Source organism: Macaca fascicularis, chromosome 4 (genome assembly GCF_037993035.2).
Source record: "Macaca fascicularis isolate 582-1 chromosome 4, T2T-MFA8v1.1".
NCBI classification, from domain to species: Eukaryota; Metazoa; Chordata; class Mammalia; order Primates; family Cercopithecidae; genus Macaca; species Macaca fascicularis.
Genome location: NC_088378.1, coordinates 105,564,881 through 105,582,199, shown reverse-complemented (window position 1 = coordinate 105,582,199; position 17,319 = coordinate 105,564,881). Strand labels below are relative to the sequence as shown.

General features: G+C 33.8%; 1 protein-coding gene across 4 annotated transcripts in view; it reads left to right on the top strand.

Moving 5' to 3' along the window:
- ADGRB3 (adhesion G protein-coupled receptor B3) overlaps positions 1 to 17,319 on the top strand; it is a 737,861-nt gene that overhangs the window by 674,491 nt on the left and 46,051 nt on the right. For 3 of the 4 annotated variants that reach the window (XM_005552615.5, XM_015449250.4, XM_074037709.1), the window contains 5 exons: positions 2,379 to 2,448; positions 5,027 to 5,093; positions 7,426 to 7,511; positions 13,414 to 13,512; positions 13,836 to 14,007. In XM_005552615.5, the coding sequence (XP_005552672.1) occupies positions 2,379 to 2,448; positions 5,027 to 5,093; positions 7,426 to 7,511; positions 13,414 to 13,512; positions 13,836 to 14,007 (494 nt within the window). The remainder of the gene's footprint in view (positions 1 to 2,378; positions 2,449 to 5,026; positions 5,094 to 7,425; positions 7,512 to 13,413; positions 13,513 to 13,835; positions 14,008 to 17,319) is intronic. The other variant, XM_074037708.1, reaches the window with a different exon arrangement.

Sequence of the window (17,319 nt, the reverse complement as noted above, 5' to 3'; positions counted from 1 at the left end):
ATCTCAAAGCAATTAAAGAATAAAGTAATTCATTTCACAGGAAGAACACCATTTAGAGAAGTAATGAAACTTCACAGCTAGTCAACGTGATCCTCAAAAGTAGAAACAGAATTGCTGACAGACTGAGAATTAATTTTTCACTTGTGCTTATTAAGAAATTTCTCTCAAATTGCCTCATGACCTAGACATCTCAAAGATCTATATTATAGAGCCAATTCTACTGATAGTCTAGTTAATTTAAGAAGCTACTTTTACAAAAAGCCCAAATATACAATAATATCTACTGTATTAGAAGACTGGCATATGGGAAGCTGAGAGATGTACTTATAACAATTCCAGAAAAATTTAGGCTGGAAAAATATGATCAAGAACACTTAAATATTATTCATTAGGTTTCAGCAAGGTCTGTTATGTCGAATTAACGTATTAGGACTTTATCTGAGACAAATGGAAAAGCAGTTAAGAAGTTGAAGAGTAGGCCAGACATGGTGGCTCACGCCTGTAATCTTAGCACTTTGGGAAGCCGAGGCGGGTGGACTGCCTGAGTGCAGGAGTTCGAGATTAGCCTGAGCAACATTGCAAAACCCCATCTCTACCAAAATTGCAAAAAATTAGCCAGGAGTGATGGCACATACCTGTATTCCCAGCTATCAGGAGGCTAAGGTGGGAGGACTGCATGAGCCTGGGAAGTGGAGGTTGCAGTGAGCCAAGATCACACCACGACACTCCAACCTGTGTGGCAGAGTAAGACCCTATCTCACACAAACACGAAAGTTGAAGACTTTGTTCCACTTAGAATTTCATCAAATTTTTGTCTAAATTTCATGACAAAGGCCTTCTAAAGTTGAAGTAGTGTTTAAATGAATTTTAACACTAATGAAATGAATAGTACTTTTGCCATGAATTAGTACTATTCTAAGAAATACAGAATACAGGTAAAAGAACACATTTTTTGATGAAGAATAAAACATGGTGATTTTCAGGATTGGTGACTACCTTGTTTAAAATTATTACTAAAGATTTTGAGGAGAGGGTTCACCAACAATCTCCAGATTTACAGCTAATATTTAAACTACTCTAAGTAGCAAAAACCTAAACTGATGATGCTAAAGTATCAGAAAGTTTATGGGTTGGCAGAATAGTGGTGTATGTGTTTCATCATGAACAAGTACAACATAATGAGTCTAGACAAAATTTAATCTAAATTGTATGAAATACATACTATTAATTCTTCAGTTATAACCCATGAGGGATTTTTTTCCCTAATGAACTTGGTCCAATCAAAAAAAATCAACAAATGACATGTGTGAAGGAAGAGGAGGAGGAGGAGGAACAAGAAGAGGAGAAACAGAAGGAGGAAAAGGAGGAGGAGGAAAGGGAGGATAAGGATGAGGAGGGTACTATATATTTACAATTTTATATACATATATGTATATGAAATTATATATAGTCACCAGTGTTCATTTAACACTATGGTGTGTCCCTCTGAGATGTTTTCCATAGTTCTTGTCATTAAATATCATGAAGGAATGTGATGTCACTAGAGAAGGCTCACAGAAGAAGGAGAATAGCATCAAGTATGTGAAATGACAGTAAGAAAGAAGATGGGCAGAGGAGATACAGGAAGATGATTAGAAGACGGATTTTTCAACCAGAAAAGGCAAACGTGATCTTCCTGAAAAGAAGGCATAACCAAAACTTAAAAAAAAAAAAAAATCTTTAAACAGCGTAGATTAGAGACTCTACCAAAACACAGGGAGGTTCCATTGAACTTGAATGAGGTAAGTGTAATTCCCATAAATGTAAACTAAAAGAAGATGCTAGCTCAGAATTGGTACAGGTATGTAGGTAATTGAACTCTCTGTTTCTACATTCTTGTTATTATAAGCAAATTATAAAGAAAGCGTTAACTGAAAAGATTTATGTTTTTTTCTATCTTATTATAAGTACAACTTGATGTGGATCAATATGTGGCCAATGGAATGTTCCACTTCTCTGATATTACATCACACCAGAACACCCAGTTTTTGCCTTTCTGATTTTATAACTATAAATTTCCTTTATAACAGTGTAAACCCCTAGGGAAAAAATGACTTAAAAAATGTACTAAATCTCTGTTATTACTTCCATTTAAACCCATGTCAAATGTGGTGGTAACCTAGCAACAACAGAGAAGTGCAGTAAGTTAAAAGCTCAGCTACCTCTCTCATATTTTTAAACTTGAAAGAAATTTTGTAATAGAAACGTACCTTGTGAAGTGACTCATCCAAAGATAGTTTCTCTGATTTAAGCATCTGGAGTTTGTTCTGGCTTTTCTTAGGCCAGTATGCATAGTGGTTATAGCTAAATATGAATGCGTGACATTGCTTTTCTTACAGGTTTACCAGCCTTAGTAGTGGCCACATCTGTAGGCTTCACCAGAACAAAAGGATATGGCACTGATCACTAGTAAGTCCATCTACAGTGATAAATCATGTTTATAATTTAACAAATCATCAAAGAGTCTTGGTTGGCACTGCTGATGGCTTGCATTTTATCATGGAATCATTAACAATGGTAGAAATTGCATTAGTAAGGAACAAAACAAGGTAGCTTAAATCTACAAAGGTTAAGAAGTAAATGGTGTGGCACTGTTCAGAATCTTTGTTTCAGTTTCCCATTTCTTAATAAGACCAGCATATTTGGCTTTTAAAATATTTCAGTATTTATTGTGCATGCCCAACCTCAAATAAATTGAGAACTGGATAAGTCTTGACATACTTACTTTTTAGAACGTGATACTGCTATGAGCTTCTAATTCCATTAATGATAATGTATATTGTTATTAACCAAATTCTGTCATGTTAGTTCAAGTTTTGTTACTATGTTAGGGCAATGCATACTAACAATTATAGATCAAGGGAACCAATGGATTTTACATTAGAAAATACTTGGACTATGCAAGAAATTAAAAGGGAGAAAAGTTATATGATATCAGCTTATTTTATAGTGGTAGTGCTGATAAATTCTATGACAGAATTTGTGGTAAAGTTTGAATTTAACATTTTAAATCTAAACAATGCACTTTCATGTTTTATTTTATCTGCTTCCAAGTTGAGGAGGCAACTAAGAAGTGGGGAAAGAGATGCGCATCTTATTAAAAGCATATGTTTTAAAGCATGATGTTCTGTTTAATTATTTTGGGTTTGAGGTAGGAATCACTGCTAATTAGGCCCTCTGGTAGGTTCGTACAAATTGTAAACATACTGAGAGATATTATTTCACCTGTTTATCGTAAAGAAACTTCTGAAAAGTTTAAGAAGCTCGTGTCATCAGAGCATTTTTATGCAATCTATATTATGTTTAAAAATTCTGATAGCATAGATGGCAGAGTACTGGTTACTACAGCACTATCACCTTAATTTATTACTTTTTACAATAGCATCATTATTGGTATACATCTATTTTTGGAAAGTCACTGTATTGGGAATATGGGAATAAGCAAGATTATATATATGATGGTTCCTACTTTCAAAGAGTTTATAATTAAAGTGCAATACAATACAATAAGTAATGCATTTATTTTATAACTATAAATTTTTATAACAGTGTAAACTCCTAGGAAAAAAAAAGATATACTGAATCTCTATTAGTATATCTTGAAAGATATATTAAACCTCAGTTTGAAGATTAGTGTACACAAAATTACAGTGGGGATTTAGTGGCAGAGATTAATTTACACAAACATACAGTGGGAATTTAGTGGCAGTCTTAGAGACACAATCTAAAGTATTCTGTGAGACTAAGGTTTTTTCTCCAGGTATATTATTTAAAAATAGATATTAAAATGGAAAAGTACATTTTTATCTTTCTGCTGTTATGTTGAGGAACAATAACTAAATGCAGACTTTGAATATACATACACATATTTGTGTATATATATGCTAATATAGTATTTCTTTCTGTACATATATAATTAATTACCAGGTAAATATGTTTAAGGTATAATTTACATAGAGTAACATTTACCCTATTAAGTGTATAGTTCTGTGAGTTTTGAGAAATACATAAGTCATGTAACCACCATCACAATTAATATAGAGCAGTTTATTGTTAGAACAGATACAGAGCAGTTACTGTTCATTGTTATTACTTTTAAAGGCAGCAGGCTGATTCTGTAAACTGAGAAGAAATAGTGCAAGGGTCAAACATCAAAAAACAGGTGCATGAAATGGTGGCCGTGACTCTTTGCATCAGCAGCCCCTCACGCTTCCCTCATTTTCACTTTCCTGGATTCTGCATGGGCAGATGTGCCACCCTGCAAAGCCTCCAGTGTCAGCCCCATTCCCTCTGCATTTCCCTCTGCTGTGAGAGACTGTTTCTTCCCAAATCGATTATCTTGTCTCTATCAATGCAAACCTGTATCTCTTGGTGAATTTAGTCATTGAAACAAACACAGCTGCATTTATTTTTATTCAAAAGCTTATCTTTAGGGAATTTTCTTAGTAGTTTGGTGAAAAAGTAAAATTAGAAGAAAAATAGCATGCAAATGTAGCTTATCCATTCCCTGCAATGATGGCTTTTAAACCAATTTCTCCCAATATTTCAATGGCCTCAAGGAAGAGCAGGTAAATGGCACATCTAAAACTCTAAAAAAAAATACACTGTTCTTGCTTTAAAGTACATTTGAAAAAATCCATAATGGATATAAAGCAGCATTTTATGAAATGTAAATAATACTTATCTTTGTATTGAGAGTAAATATAGAAACCTCACTGCAACAGTAATTTGTCTCAAATGTTTCAATTGCCTGAAAGTAAATCCTTATAATAAAACTGTTTCAATTAGACGTATATAGTATTTCTTACTCATGAAATGATGTAATTCTAGTTTTTTCTATATCTTCTATGTATTTTTTTTATTACAAATCTTTAACATGTGCCAAAATTCCAAGGCTAAATGTGTAGTCTAAGTTGTTTGTATCACACTTTAGTGGTCTAATACTTGTCACTAATTTTTGTTAGTTCTTATCTAATGTTATTTTCAGCTGCTGGCTCTCTCTTGAAGGAGGACTACTTTATGCTTTTGTGGGACCTGCAGCTGCTGTTGTCCTGGTAAACATTGAAATCAACTTATTTTGTTTTCTTAGGAAAAAAAAAAAACTAATTTCTTTCAATCAGAGTGGCAATTTTGATAATGTAGTTCTTGTGTAGAAATTTTAAAGTTCGATGGACTATTATTCTGATTGAATATCAATTGTTATTCAGTCTTTTATTATTCTAAAATATTCATATTTTGAATACTGAAGAATATTAAACTGGGAGTGTGGTATTTCTCTTACAGTAATTTCAGATTTGTGAAGAAGTTTGAGTAAGTTTTAATGAATTCTTCCTCTTTAATATATAGAATCTCATCATTTACCATAATCTCACCTTTAGAGTATTCTGTATAATACATATGGTTATTAATAGGGAAATCTCTTTAAGGCTGTCCCTGTCAAATATCTAAAGGAAATATATTCTCAACCTCAGTGATACTGACATTTTGGATCATATGTTTGTTTGTTGCAGAGGCTGTCTTGTGTGTTTTAGCAGGTTCAGCAACATCCTTCTTCTCTACATACTACATACCAGTAGTACCCCCTAGTCATAACACTCAAAAACATCTTCAGACATTTTCCGATGGTCCCTAGGGGTCAAAATCATCCCTGTTTAAGAATCACTGCCATATGTTATAGATAAGGATTTTAAATTTCTCTTTTGAAGCCACAAAATAATTGTTTAAAATTTTAAACTATGGTAATGTGAAATATTTCCTTCCAATTTGCCTTTCTCTTTCTCTGTTTGGATTTATTGATTACAAATTTTTCTTGCCCAGTGCATCTTTAAAGAAAATAAGGGAGGAAAGAAACAGTCTAAATTGAACACAAATATTCATATTGCTGTACAATTATATTTCTAATTGGAAAGTTACTCTTTGGTTTCTTGAGTGATTCATTCAAAAAATTGAAGCGTAGTGACATGCTACTCATTCTGATGTCAGTTTTTTCTTCCTTTAAGCTTGTTCTCCCTCCACTAAGCTGTAACAGGGAGCAGAAACTGTCTATAATTTGCAAGAAAAATAAAATCAAGGCAAGAATCTTAGAGCATAGGGAAATCAAAACTATTCGACACCTTTTTGTCTGCTGCATTGAATTTTTATTTAATCAACTGAATTATTTCCCTAAGCTTCTAGGTTAATGCCCATATAACACTAAAATGGAGAAACAAAGTATGTATATAATTGAAACACCAAAGTATGGTCTTTGGAGGGGTGACAAATTCCCTTATGATTAAGTTGTAGATTACTAGAATCCATAGAATACACTTTTTCTCTTAATTTAAATAATGAGAGTTACATAGATGAATAAGTATTCTCTTGATTAAATGGTGTCTTGTCAGGAAACTATGAAGAGTGACTCTTCCTAGGTCCATACTTAATAGGTATGTTTTACATCTTCCTTATATTAGCAACTGGACGCATTTTCGCTTTATATTCACCATCTTCATTGGCAGCAGGGCAGGGTTACACCAAGATTGGAAAGAGGCAAGAAAGGCAAAAAGAAGAACATATTTTTCATTTACTCATTGGACTGGATTCCCTGATCAGAAAGTGTTGGTAGATTAGAGAACTGTGGGGGCTCATGGTAAGCTGGTACGAATAGACATCTATGCAGTTTTTACAGTTCTACTTGAAAAAGGAAAAATAAGTGTGATTTCATTTTATGTCATGCAAAAGACTTTTTAAGTGAGAATAAGAAAGTCTTAGAAAGAAAATGATAGAACTGTACACTAGAGCATATTTTTAAAATTAGCACTAGTGTCCATTGTGAAAAAGATTCTGGTGAATTGAATAGGCTTTCCTTTCTGCCTAGAAAAGCATGGTACATCAAAATGCTCCCCTTCCACAGAAGAGAATAACCACACAGCATGAGGAATTTAGGCATTCTGTCCTGTGTGTTGGGAATAATGACAAATCATCAGCACCTTTTGCTGCCAGGGCTCACACTAGCCTCATGCTCTACGATTCAGAATCTCCTGGCTCACGAGCATAGGGTAAAACTCATTTAGCCAAATGATTTTACTCAGGGTTGACTCAGACAGAAGAATGCCAGATTGGCATAGTATGGTACCATTTAAAAGTCAGGCAATTGAAGGTTAATTTCCCCAGTGTTAACGGCAAAGCATGGAAATTAAATGAACGTAATGTACTTTACAACTTTAAAGTAGCACACCACTGTTAAATTGTTCCATATGCCTCTGTGCACTTATAAAATGTTTGAGAGTGCTTCATACCACTACTACTGATACGGTGGTTATGAATTGATAAAAATAGGATTTTCAGGAGAAACAGGGACCTGATTCCCTTCAATATCATTGAAAGGTCAACTTTGTTTCTGTTTGACAGGTCAACATGGTGATTGGCATTTTGGTATTTAATAAACTTGTTTCCAGAGATGGAATCCTAGATAAAAAGCTCAAACACAGAGCCGGGTAAGCTGCAATTGGTGGATTTTGAAGGTTATTTACCAGTGAATCCCGTACTCCAATTTCAGACTATCACTGACTGCGTTGCTATGCCTTGAATTTTGTCATTGATGTACTAGTGTGTCCGGTAGATTCTGCCATGTAAAAGTTTCCAATGTGCTATTTTTAAGTAATATGACCAAAAATCTAAAAATACTATAACAGGCCATTAGGAAATTTGGAGTGTATTTGTGCATATTGCCTGCTTGTCAGATAAGAACATTAAACATTGAGGCTAGACTTACAATGGTTGTCCTTAGGTAAGGGTTTTCAAAGCCTTCCTCATTTTGGTCACAAAGGTCAGGAGGTAGATTGAACACAGTGTTGGTATGTGACAGAGCAGAATCAAAACAAGCAAACCTAAACAGGGCAAAATACTATATTTTCTTTGACTAATTGTATATATCAGGAAAAAAAATCTTTACTTGAAATAATCACTTATCAAGCACTATTTGTGTGTATCTTATATTTTCATTCTTTATGATATTTTTAATCTAACTGGCTAAAAAGAGTTATTCAAAATTTTCACACTTTAACTTCTTATAAAACTTAGAAAAGCATCTCCCTTAATTTTACTGTTATTATAATATATAAATATCTGATGACTTATTATATGTTATCATATATATGTGGCTGGGCACGGTGGCTCACGCCTGTAATCCCAGCACTTTGGGAGGCCGAGGTGGGCGGATCACGACGTCAGGAGATCTAGACCATGGTGAAACCCAGTCTCTACTAAAAATACAAAAAAATTTGCGGGACGTGGTGACGGGTGCCTGTAGTCCCAGCTACTCGGGAGGCTGAGGCAGGAGAATGGCGGGAACCAGGGAGGTGGAGCTTTCAAAGAGCCGAGATCGCGCCACTGCACTGCAGCCTGGGTGACAGAGCAAGACTAGGTCTCAAAAAAAAAAGTGTGTGTGTGTGTGTGTGTGTGTGTGTGTGTGTGTATAGTATTATATATTTTATATATATCTATATTTTTTATATATTATATATATAATGACAGTAATGTCTCATATCTAGATTGTTAGTAGCTTTTTAAGGTTATGTCATCTTTTATCATATAAATTTGTTGACACGTGAATGAAATATTAATGCCTTTGATTTTTTCTTTGTGACCTTCCCTATAAAAAGTTTCCAGCTTTCTCCTTTCCATTGAACTGTACCCTCATTCAAAACTTACCCATGTAATATTATTTTCTTCCATGATTTATGGTATTATTTAATAGTCACACTAATTGATCAGTTACTTGTAAAATTTTAAGTCCTTTGTGTTCTTATAACCTATGTAATGATTTATATAATAAGATAATCTGGATATTTCTTTTCCCTAGCAAAAGACTAAATTTAATGGCTTTCAATATAAAAATTTGATATCATTTATATCAAACACTAGAAATACCATAGTGTAATAAAAACATCACTGAAAGTTTCTTCCTGAGGGGGGATCACTTCTCTCATTTAGAGATTTTTTTCACAGCAGATGAGTTTCTATAACATCCTTAAATATGTAGACTTGAACGTAGTACAAACACAACTCTCTAGATCATTTGAACACAAAATTTTCACACAATTACTCTTGTTATTATGCCACATGTGGTGGGAATTGGAGTAAGCTTCTTCAGTTATTTCTGTCCAGATTAATTATGTAAGAATATACTGATCAGACTGAGTACTGGGATAGAAACTCAGTTCTGCTGCTAGTAGTATAAACTTACATAATTTAAACAACCTCAACAATAAAATGGGAACTTTAGTGGTTAAGATAAACCTCCGCAATTTACTAGCTGTGTCCATGTGCCTTTGGGCATGTTACTTTCTGCAACTCAGTCTCCTCATCTGTTAAATGGGGAAAATAACTCATGCCTCATATAGTATATGAAAATATAATGTGTATAAAGCACACATTAGAGAATCTAGCATATAGCAAGCATTCACTCAACAGTGGCTGCTCTTCTGAGAAGCCAACCTGAACAGATGAGGTTGTTTTGGAAGGTCTCTAACTTTCCAAAAGTCTTTCCAAAAGAAGGTCTCAATCAAGAATCCATGATTCCACCATCCATGACATGAAGGTCAAAAAAAGAGATAAGATCATCGAAATGAATATGACGTTGAAGATTTATTAAATTCATAGTATTTTTTCTTATTTAATTATTTTATGTGTAAAGCCCAGTTTAATTCATATAGCTCTTTATAAGAGATCATATAGGTTTAGAAGAAATGACAAGAGTATCATATTATGAATTTAGAAATTATCCATTTCAATCTACATATTAACAAATAAGTTATTCTAAACATATTCTTAGAAGTTACATATGTTTCACTGGCAAAACTGAGTCCGTGTTTTTCTGGTTCAAAGGCCACTGCTAGAGAAACAGAAATGTTAACTTATGTTATAAAAGCAGGATGTTGGCTATTGTCCAAAGCAGAAAAGAACTATTAACAAATTAATTACTTTAGATTTTCAAACTGTATTTCTAATATAAAGTACTATTTTAGCTTAAGCAAATATAGATTGAAATTTGTACTCCATTCCAAAGTGTGATTGAAGGAAATTTTTGGAAGCTATAGAGGTTTGAATAATTTTAGTTCACAGAAAAGTAGTGAGGACAGTGAAGAACAGTCCCCAGTGAAGAAGAAATCATCAAAATTAACTAAAGAAACATTAAGCAGGAAGCTAATTGGTTGACTTGACAACCAGTCCTCCTAATTGTAAAAATCATTTCAGCTTATTTGAATATACAAATATATCAAGCATTTCTTTTACAACTAGGTTGTTATTTAAAACCAAATATTGTACCAAGATGTTCCTTCTCCCATTTTTTCTGTTTCTTTGTTCCCTTTCTTCTTTTTTATAATCAGTTATTAGAAACAGCCAACCATACAGTTTGTGCTCAATAAATATTTATAAGGAATTAATAAGTGAATGTTTAATAAATAATACAATAGTTTAACAAGTTTTATAATACCCAAACTATATTAATATTTTTTCTACTGAAATTCTTTTTTCTTTTTAAATTTTAAGTTCAGGAGTACAAGTACAGGCTTGTTACCTAGATAAACTTGTGTCACAGGGATTTGTTGTACAGATTATTTCATACTGAGGTATTAAGCCTAGTACCCATTAGTTTACCAAGAAGAAATTTATTGTAAATACAACACATCTTAAATAAAATGATAATGAGAATGAATGAAATCAGGATAAAAATGGCATGTATATTTTTAGAACATCTTCAGCAGACAATTTAAGTTTCTCTATTTTTCTGCAGTGGAACTTTCTTGTCTACTGTCTTAAACTTCTTTGTCTTACCTACCTGAAACTAAGGAAACTGAGTTACTAGTACTCTTTACAAATTTCTTGTGATTTTTTTTAAAGAGAGGCTGGCACATTTCCTTTCCAGGGAATATTTTATGTTATTGACAATAAATCAGTCAGACTTTTTTTCTTTAAACAAAAGAGAAAATAACATGGAGAAGGGAACTAGAACCTGTAGATTTTAAGATCCGCAGTAATAACTGGAATAGACAGAACAACCTGAAGAGAAAGGTGTGTAAAGTTTTTCTATTTAATGTGACTTTGCTTCTATAATGTGATCCTACCCTGGTGCCCTGGTGGATATATTGGTTAAATTTAAATGTATGGACAACTCAAGTTTTGGTTTTTTTTTTTTCCTACTGTTTGAACTTTTAATTTTATAAATGCATAATTTCTTCTATAATAAACAAGATCTTATTTTTCAATGCAGCAACCAATTTAGCATCTAGACTATGTGTTTTTCATATTATATTAATTTCCATAGTGGTCACAGAAACTAGGAAAAAACATTGCATGTCTCTAGGTAACTTATCTTTATTCTACTTCATGCACATCCAGTAATGGAATGCTAAAGGTGTCCCAGCAGTTAACATCAAGCATAGTTTGAACAGTTAGCCCTGACTAAGGGAAGTAGGCATAGATCTTGTAGTTAGCCTCAAATAAATCTCAAATAAAGACAAATAAGCATTTTAAATAATGGCTTAAAATTTATTTTCTGACAGGCCTATGATTGTGTTAAATCACAGTTTTCAGGACTAAAATACACCATGTACTTAAAATTATTTTTTAGTAATATTGGGCTTTCAATCTTGTTTCAGAGCCTAGAGGCAACATATTTTTAGATTAAGAAAGACAACTGCATCAGTGTTTGAAGTATAAACACCATACAGCCTATCTTCTGTGATAAAGGAAACAATATGTAACTAATCTATCCCTTTTTCATATTAATCTGATCAAATTTAACAAGATTAAAGAAATTCAAATGTTTAGTTAGAGAAGTGGTACTTGTTCCTGTTTGTTCATCAGCATAATCTGTGGAGCTTTAAAAAAGGCAGATGCCAAAATCCTATTAAATTAGAGTCTTTGTGGTTGAGGCCAGATAGACAGCTGATGCGCAGCCACTGTAGAGAATACTAGTCTATGTACTCCTTTAGGATGTACACACCGGCATTTCCATTAAGGCATTCCTAAACGAAACTGGACAGACTAATGGATACATACTACTTTGAAACGTTTGGACACATTTGGCTAGTACCTATGCCCTGGACTGGATCAGTAAAGTGAGGGATTTAGTGTCATCTTCCCCACCCCCAAACCCATGTCTGAAAGCTTTGATTTTTCTCACAGGATCTGCTGATCAATCTACTTACTTAATCACTTTCAGATTTGTTATCTCATATCATTACTATTCACAAGTGAGTGCCCTTATTTAAAATAATCCAGAGATTCTAAATTATGAGCATCTTACAACTTTCTCCCTTCTGCCACTTTTCTTATACACATAGTAATGCAACTCCGCTATAAGATTCTTTATGAAAACCTACAAAGTAATCATTTTAGCCATAGACACCACATAGGAATGGACTATGCACACTGCAGAGCATTATTCCAAGGTGTTTGGAATTTTTAATTCAAGTAATTTCTTTTTGGTTTTTCCTGAAAGGTTTATGTTCTAATAAATCTGTAATTTTCAAGGTACGCTTTTCTAAAGCGAAATGTGTATAAAGTTTTTCCATGTAATACAACTTTGCTTCTATAATGTAGTAGATGGAGTATGAATTGTTTGAATCCGAATTTATGGGCAAAATCCTCTACACCAGAATAGGCCATTTAAATGCTAGGAAATTGGAGTCTATGACAAATGTTCAGAAATAATATTTTGAACTTAATGATTATGTTAAATGTGTCTTATGAAAGCAGAAAACTATCACTCTTTTATTATCAACTAATATTTCATCAAATTTCATCAGCCCCTATATTCAGATCACCCTAAAATGTGAACGATACATTGATATTGTAAGAAATTTCAAAATATGAATCTCTTGAGAAAAAAGCTACATCTTCAACAAATAATTGAAGACTCCTAAAATCCATTTCCTCCTATATTGGACTTCTGAGATAATTATTTACATTTCAGAAGGTTTTCACAGAAATATATGCCTTCTGCAATTAACAATGAACATCCTCAGAGCTAGGAGTCCCCACATGTTTGATTATCAGGGTCTGAATAAAGGGTTTTCACTATGTGTCTACAGAAGCACATACTTATGTTTAACTCAGTGTATTGAACAACTTTGATCAATAGATACAGGGCCACTTATGGTGTAATGATGGAAATATGTTTTGCATGCAACAAAGGCCCATATTAAAAGGTAAATGTTACAAAGATAATTTGTAGTATAAACGCATCTTTACAACAACTTAGAGCATTCATTTTCGATAAATATACTTTTCTGCATGAAATTGTATTTAAAAGCTAACTTGCAGCAGCAACTTTTTTTTGGTGACAATTCAATATTTTGTTCTTTTTGTGGGTGTTCTGTTTGTTTGCAGTCAGATGAGTGAGCCTCATAGCGGTTTGACGCTCAAATGTGCCAAGTGTGGAGTAGTTTCAACAACAGCTTTGTCAGCCACCACCGCCAGTAACGCCATGTTAGTCCCAATCATTTACATCTTCTTGTTACAAATCTTTTACAGTGCATGTGAGAAAATGCTATGATGAAAAAAAAAAAAATTGTGTTTGCTAATACAAGAGCAGAGAGTATATTTAAATATTTGTAATTAGCAACTGTCTTTATAGCTATTGTGGGATATTATATAAAAAAATAAATAAGACTCTCAAATGTCATCTGCTTTGTGGTTTCCAAGTTAATGGTCTTGGAACCACATACAAAAATGCTTTGTTGAATGGGGGTTTGGCTATAGCCTGGGGTGTGACGTACAGCTACGTAATGTTGCTTTCTTGGTCTCAACAGGGCGTCTCTTTGGAGCTCCTGTGTGGTGTTGCCCCTTCTGGCTTTGACGTGGATGTCTGCAGTGCTGGCCATGACAGATAAACGCTCCATATTGTTTCAAATACTTTTTGCTGTATTTGATTCATTGCAAGGCTTTGTTATAGTCATGGTCCACTGCATTCTTCGGAGAGAGGTGAGAAGCATTCTTGTGATAGAGAACAGTGATGGTTGGAAGGGTATTTCCTGGTAACAAGAATGATCTTTTAATATCTTGATGTTCAGATTAAAGCTGGTCGCTTCCATTGACAATCACTTGGGAATCAAAGCTGAAGGAATGCTTTAAGAGACAGCTTGGGAGGGCCCCCAGCCCTCTGAAAGTGACAGATTAGAACAGATGGGACTATGCCAGGAGAAACAAAACCAGAGGTGTCAAAAGCCAGGGATAATAGATTTAAGAGGAGCTACATGGAGTGATTTGTATAAATAAGTCTGTTAGAAAAACTAGTGAATAAGAGGGCTTAGAGGCATATGTTTTAAAGACACAGTTCATGAGCATAATGCAGTGATAGTTCTTAAGCTCATTCCCTAACTCATGTTTCTTCACACAGCACACTCTCATTGCATATATTAACTGATACTATTTTAAGTAGAAAACATTGAAGATGAATTCTTAGTTCTTTTGTCTCTTTGCTAAGTTTTGGTTATGATTATGATGGATTATTGCTTTTGATATGGATGTTTACTCTTAGGAAAACACTGAAAATGTATACAGCGAGACATGATAGGCAGTGATTGTCTCCAAGAACTGTAGACGTATTATCATATCAGCATTTATCTGGATCATGATTGAGGTTCATTGTCAGTAGTAGGGAAAGAAAGAAGTCATATTTCATGAATGGAGACACTAAGTAGCACCAGATCCATCCAGGACAGTAAGAGATTTCAGACTTGAGTTGTTTAGAAATAAAATAGTGTTTTCCAACCTGTGTGAAAATTATTTTGAATGCTTGCAAGCACTGAGAGTATTTACAAGGTTTATGAGTCATTTTAGCATTTACTCTAAGGATGAGTGGTGACAAAAACACACATGATATAGTGCCATGCTAGTCATTTTGAGAAAACAATCTAGTCTGTCATTTTGCATTATCTAGCTTGTTTGAGAACTTTATTGCAATGTGCATATTGCAAAAAAAAACACATGTGCATATGAATATAAACCCTATAGTTTGCAGTGATGTGCAGAGATTACCAGAGGCTTTTACCTGATTTATCAGATGGGAAGAACAATATTTCTGAATTATTTTATTTTATTTTCAATTATACTTTAAGTTCTGAGACACATGTGCAGAAAGGGCAGGTCTGTTACATAGGTATACATGTGCCATGGTGGTTTGCTGCACCCATCAACCCAACATCTACATTAGGTATTTCTCCTAATGCTGTCCCTCCTCTAGGCCCCCGCCTCTGACAGGCCCTGGTATGTGATGTTCCCCTCCCTGTGTCCATGTGTTCTCATTGTTCAACTCCCACTTATGAGTGAGAAACATGCAGTGTTTGGTTTTCAGTTCCTGTGTTAGTTCGCTGAGAATGATGGTTTCCAGCTTCATCCATGTCCCTGCAAAGGACATGAACTCATCCTTTTTCAATAGCTGGGTAGTATTCCATGGTGTGTATGTGCCACATTTTCTTTCTCCAGTCTATCACTGACAGGCATTTGGGTTGGTTCCAAGGTTTTGCTATTGTGAAGAGTGCTGCAATAAACACACATGTATATGTGTCTTTATATTAGAATGATGTATAATCCTTTGGGTATATACCCAGTAATGGGATTGCTGGGAGAAATTGTATTTCTGGTTCTAGATCCTTGAGGGATCGTCACACTGTCTTCCACAATGGTTGAGCTAATTTACACTCCCACCAACAGTGTAAAAGCCTTCCTATTTCTCCACATCCTCTCCAGTATCTGTTGTTTCCTCACTTTTTAATGATCACCATTCTAACTGGCATGAGATAGTATCTCATTGTGGTTTTGATTTGCATTTCTCTAATGACCAGTGATGATGATCTATTTTTCATATGTTTGTTGGCTGCATAAATGTCTTAATAAGATACGGATGTCAGTAATAAACCCATGTTTATTCTAAGAACATTCTATGAAGAAAATCAATGAAAACCAATAAACAGTAACTTCACATTGCAAGGGGAGAAGAGTATTTTAGCATTTAAAAAGTCTGATGTCGTTTACAGTTGCCAAGCCTTACTATTCCCTTAGCAGATTTCTACCTAGAATATCAGCATTAAAAATCTTCCAAGCATTGAATTATTTATAGACCAAAGGAGTAGAAATTAAGAGGAAATTGAATAATAATTTAGCTTATGTTCTCCAACTATAACTATCTTATGGGTCTTCTATATTAATATTACCACTAATAATTAAGTAACGAGATTGTTCTAAATGAGTAGACACATAATATATTTTTGATTGATGATTAAGAATGAAGTATTTCAGGTTTTAAGTAAGATACATGATGATATACCTACATACAGTTTTTAGAAGATATTAGTACCTTAGCTGTTTATGAGTAGAACAGTGCTGCATCACTATATAAGCTTCCCTTTTTCTTCAGAATAAGCTTGCTAGATAGTCTTAAGCTATCATCAAAATATGCAGGTTTTAAAATTGCAGATATTATGGTGGCTAATTATCAAATGTTTGCTGTTTACATGAAGAAAAATACTTGGCACAAAAATTCTTGATTTCCCTCAGAACTTTTTCATACTTGCTAATTGGACCATTAACTGTCAAAAACATGATTTACAAGTAATTAAATCAATCATATAATAAATACTTCTGCTAAAGTAGGTGTCTCTAAATACATGTTTTCTGTACTAATAGAAAATAAAAATATGGATACATCTCTGTTGTTGCATTTTCAATTATTAGTTCAAGTTGAATAATTTTATAGCAAATGAATTAACAGCAGAGTGTCGTAACACTCTTTATCTCCATCATTGAAATGGCAAATCACGTTTTTTTTTTTAATTGAACCTTAAAAGTACCCTATGACATTGCTGTAAATACACAGAGCAGATTTCAGGTATATGGCAATTCTGCTTCAGAATTCCTAGAGGAAGATCTTATTTAAACACCTTGTTTAGAAGGATTTTACAGATCCCAAGGAAGATATCATAGGAGGCCTCATTTGGAACACGGAAATTCTTTTTAACCTTCTAAAGGTATTTTGCCTGACACTAGCAATGGGTATATCTCAGATCACTTGTGATCACATTGCCCTGACATTACCACGGTTCAAGAGAAGAGAAGTATCTTCCCATTTCCTCTGTGTCTCCACTGAACAGTAATTTCACAAAGATTTACCAAAGCAAATGGAATAGATAGCTACATGTAAAACATTAGGTAGTGATTTGTATCTATTCATATACTTGATAATTTATAATTGGATCCTAGAAATACAGTTTTATCTCTACTGCTCTTCACTTTAAA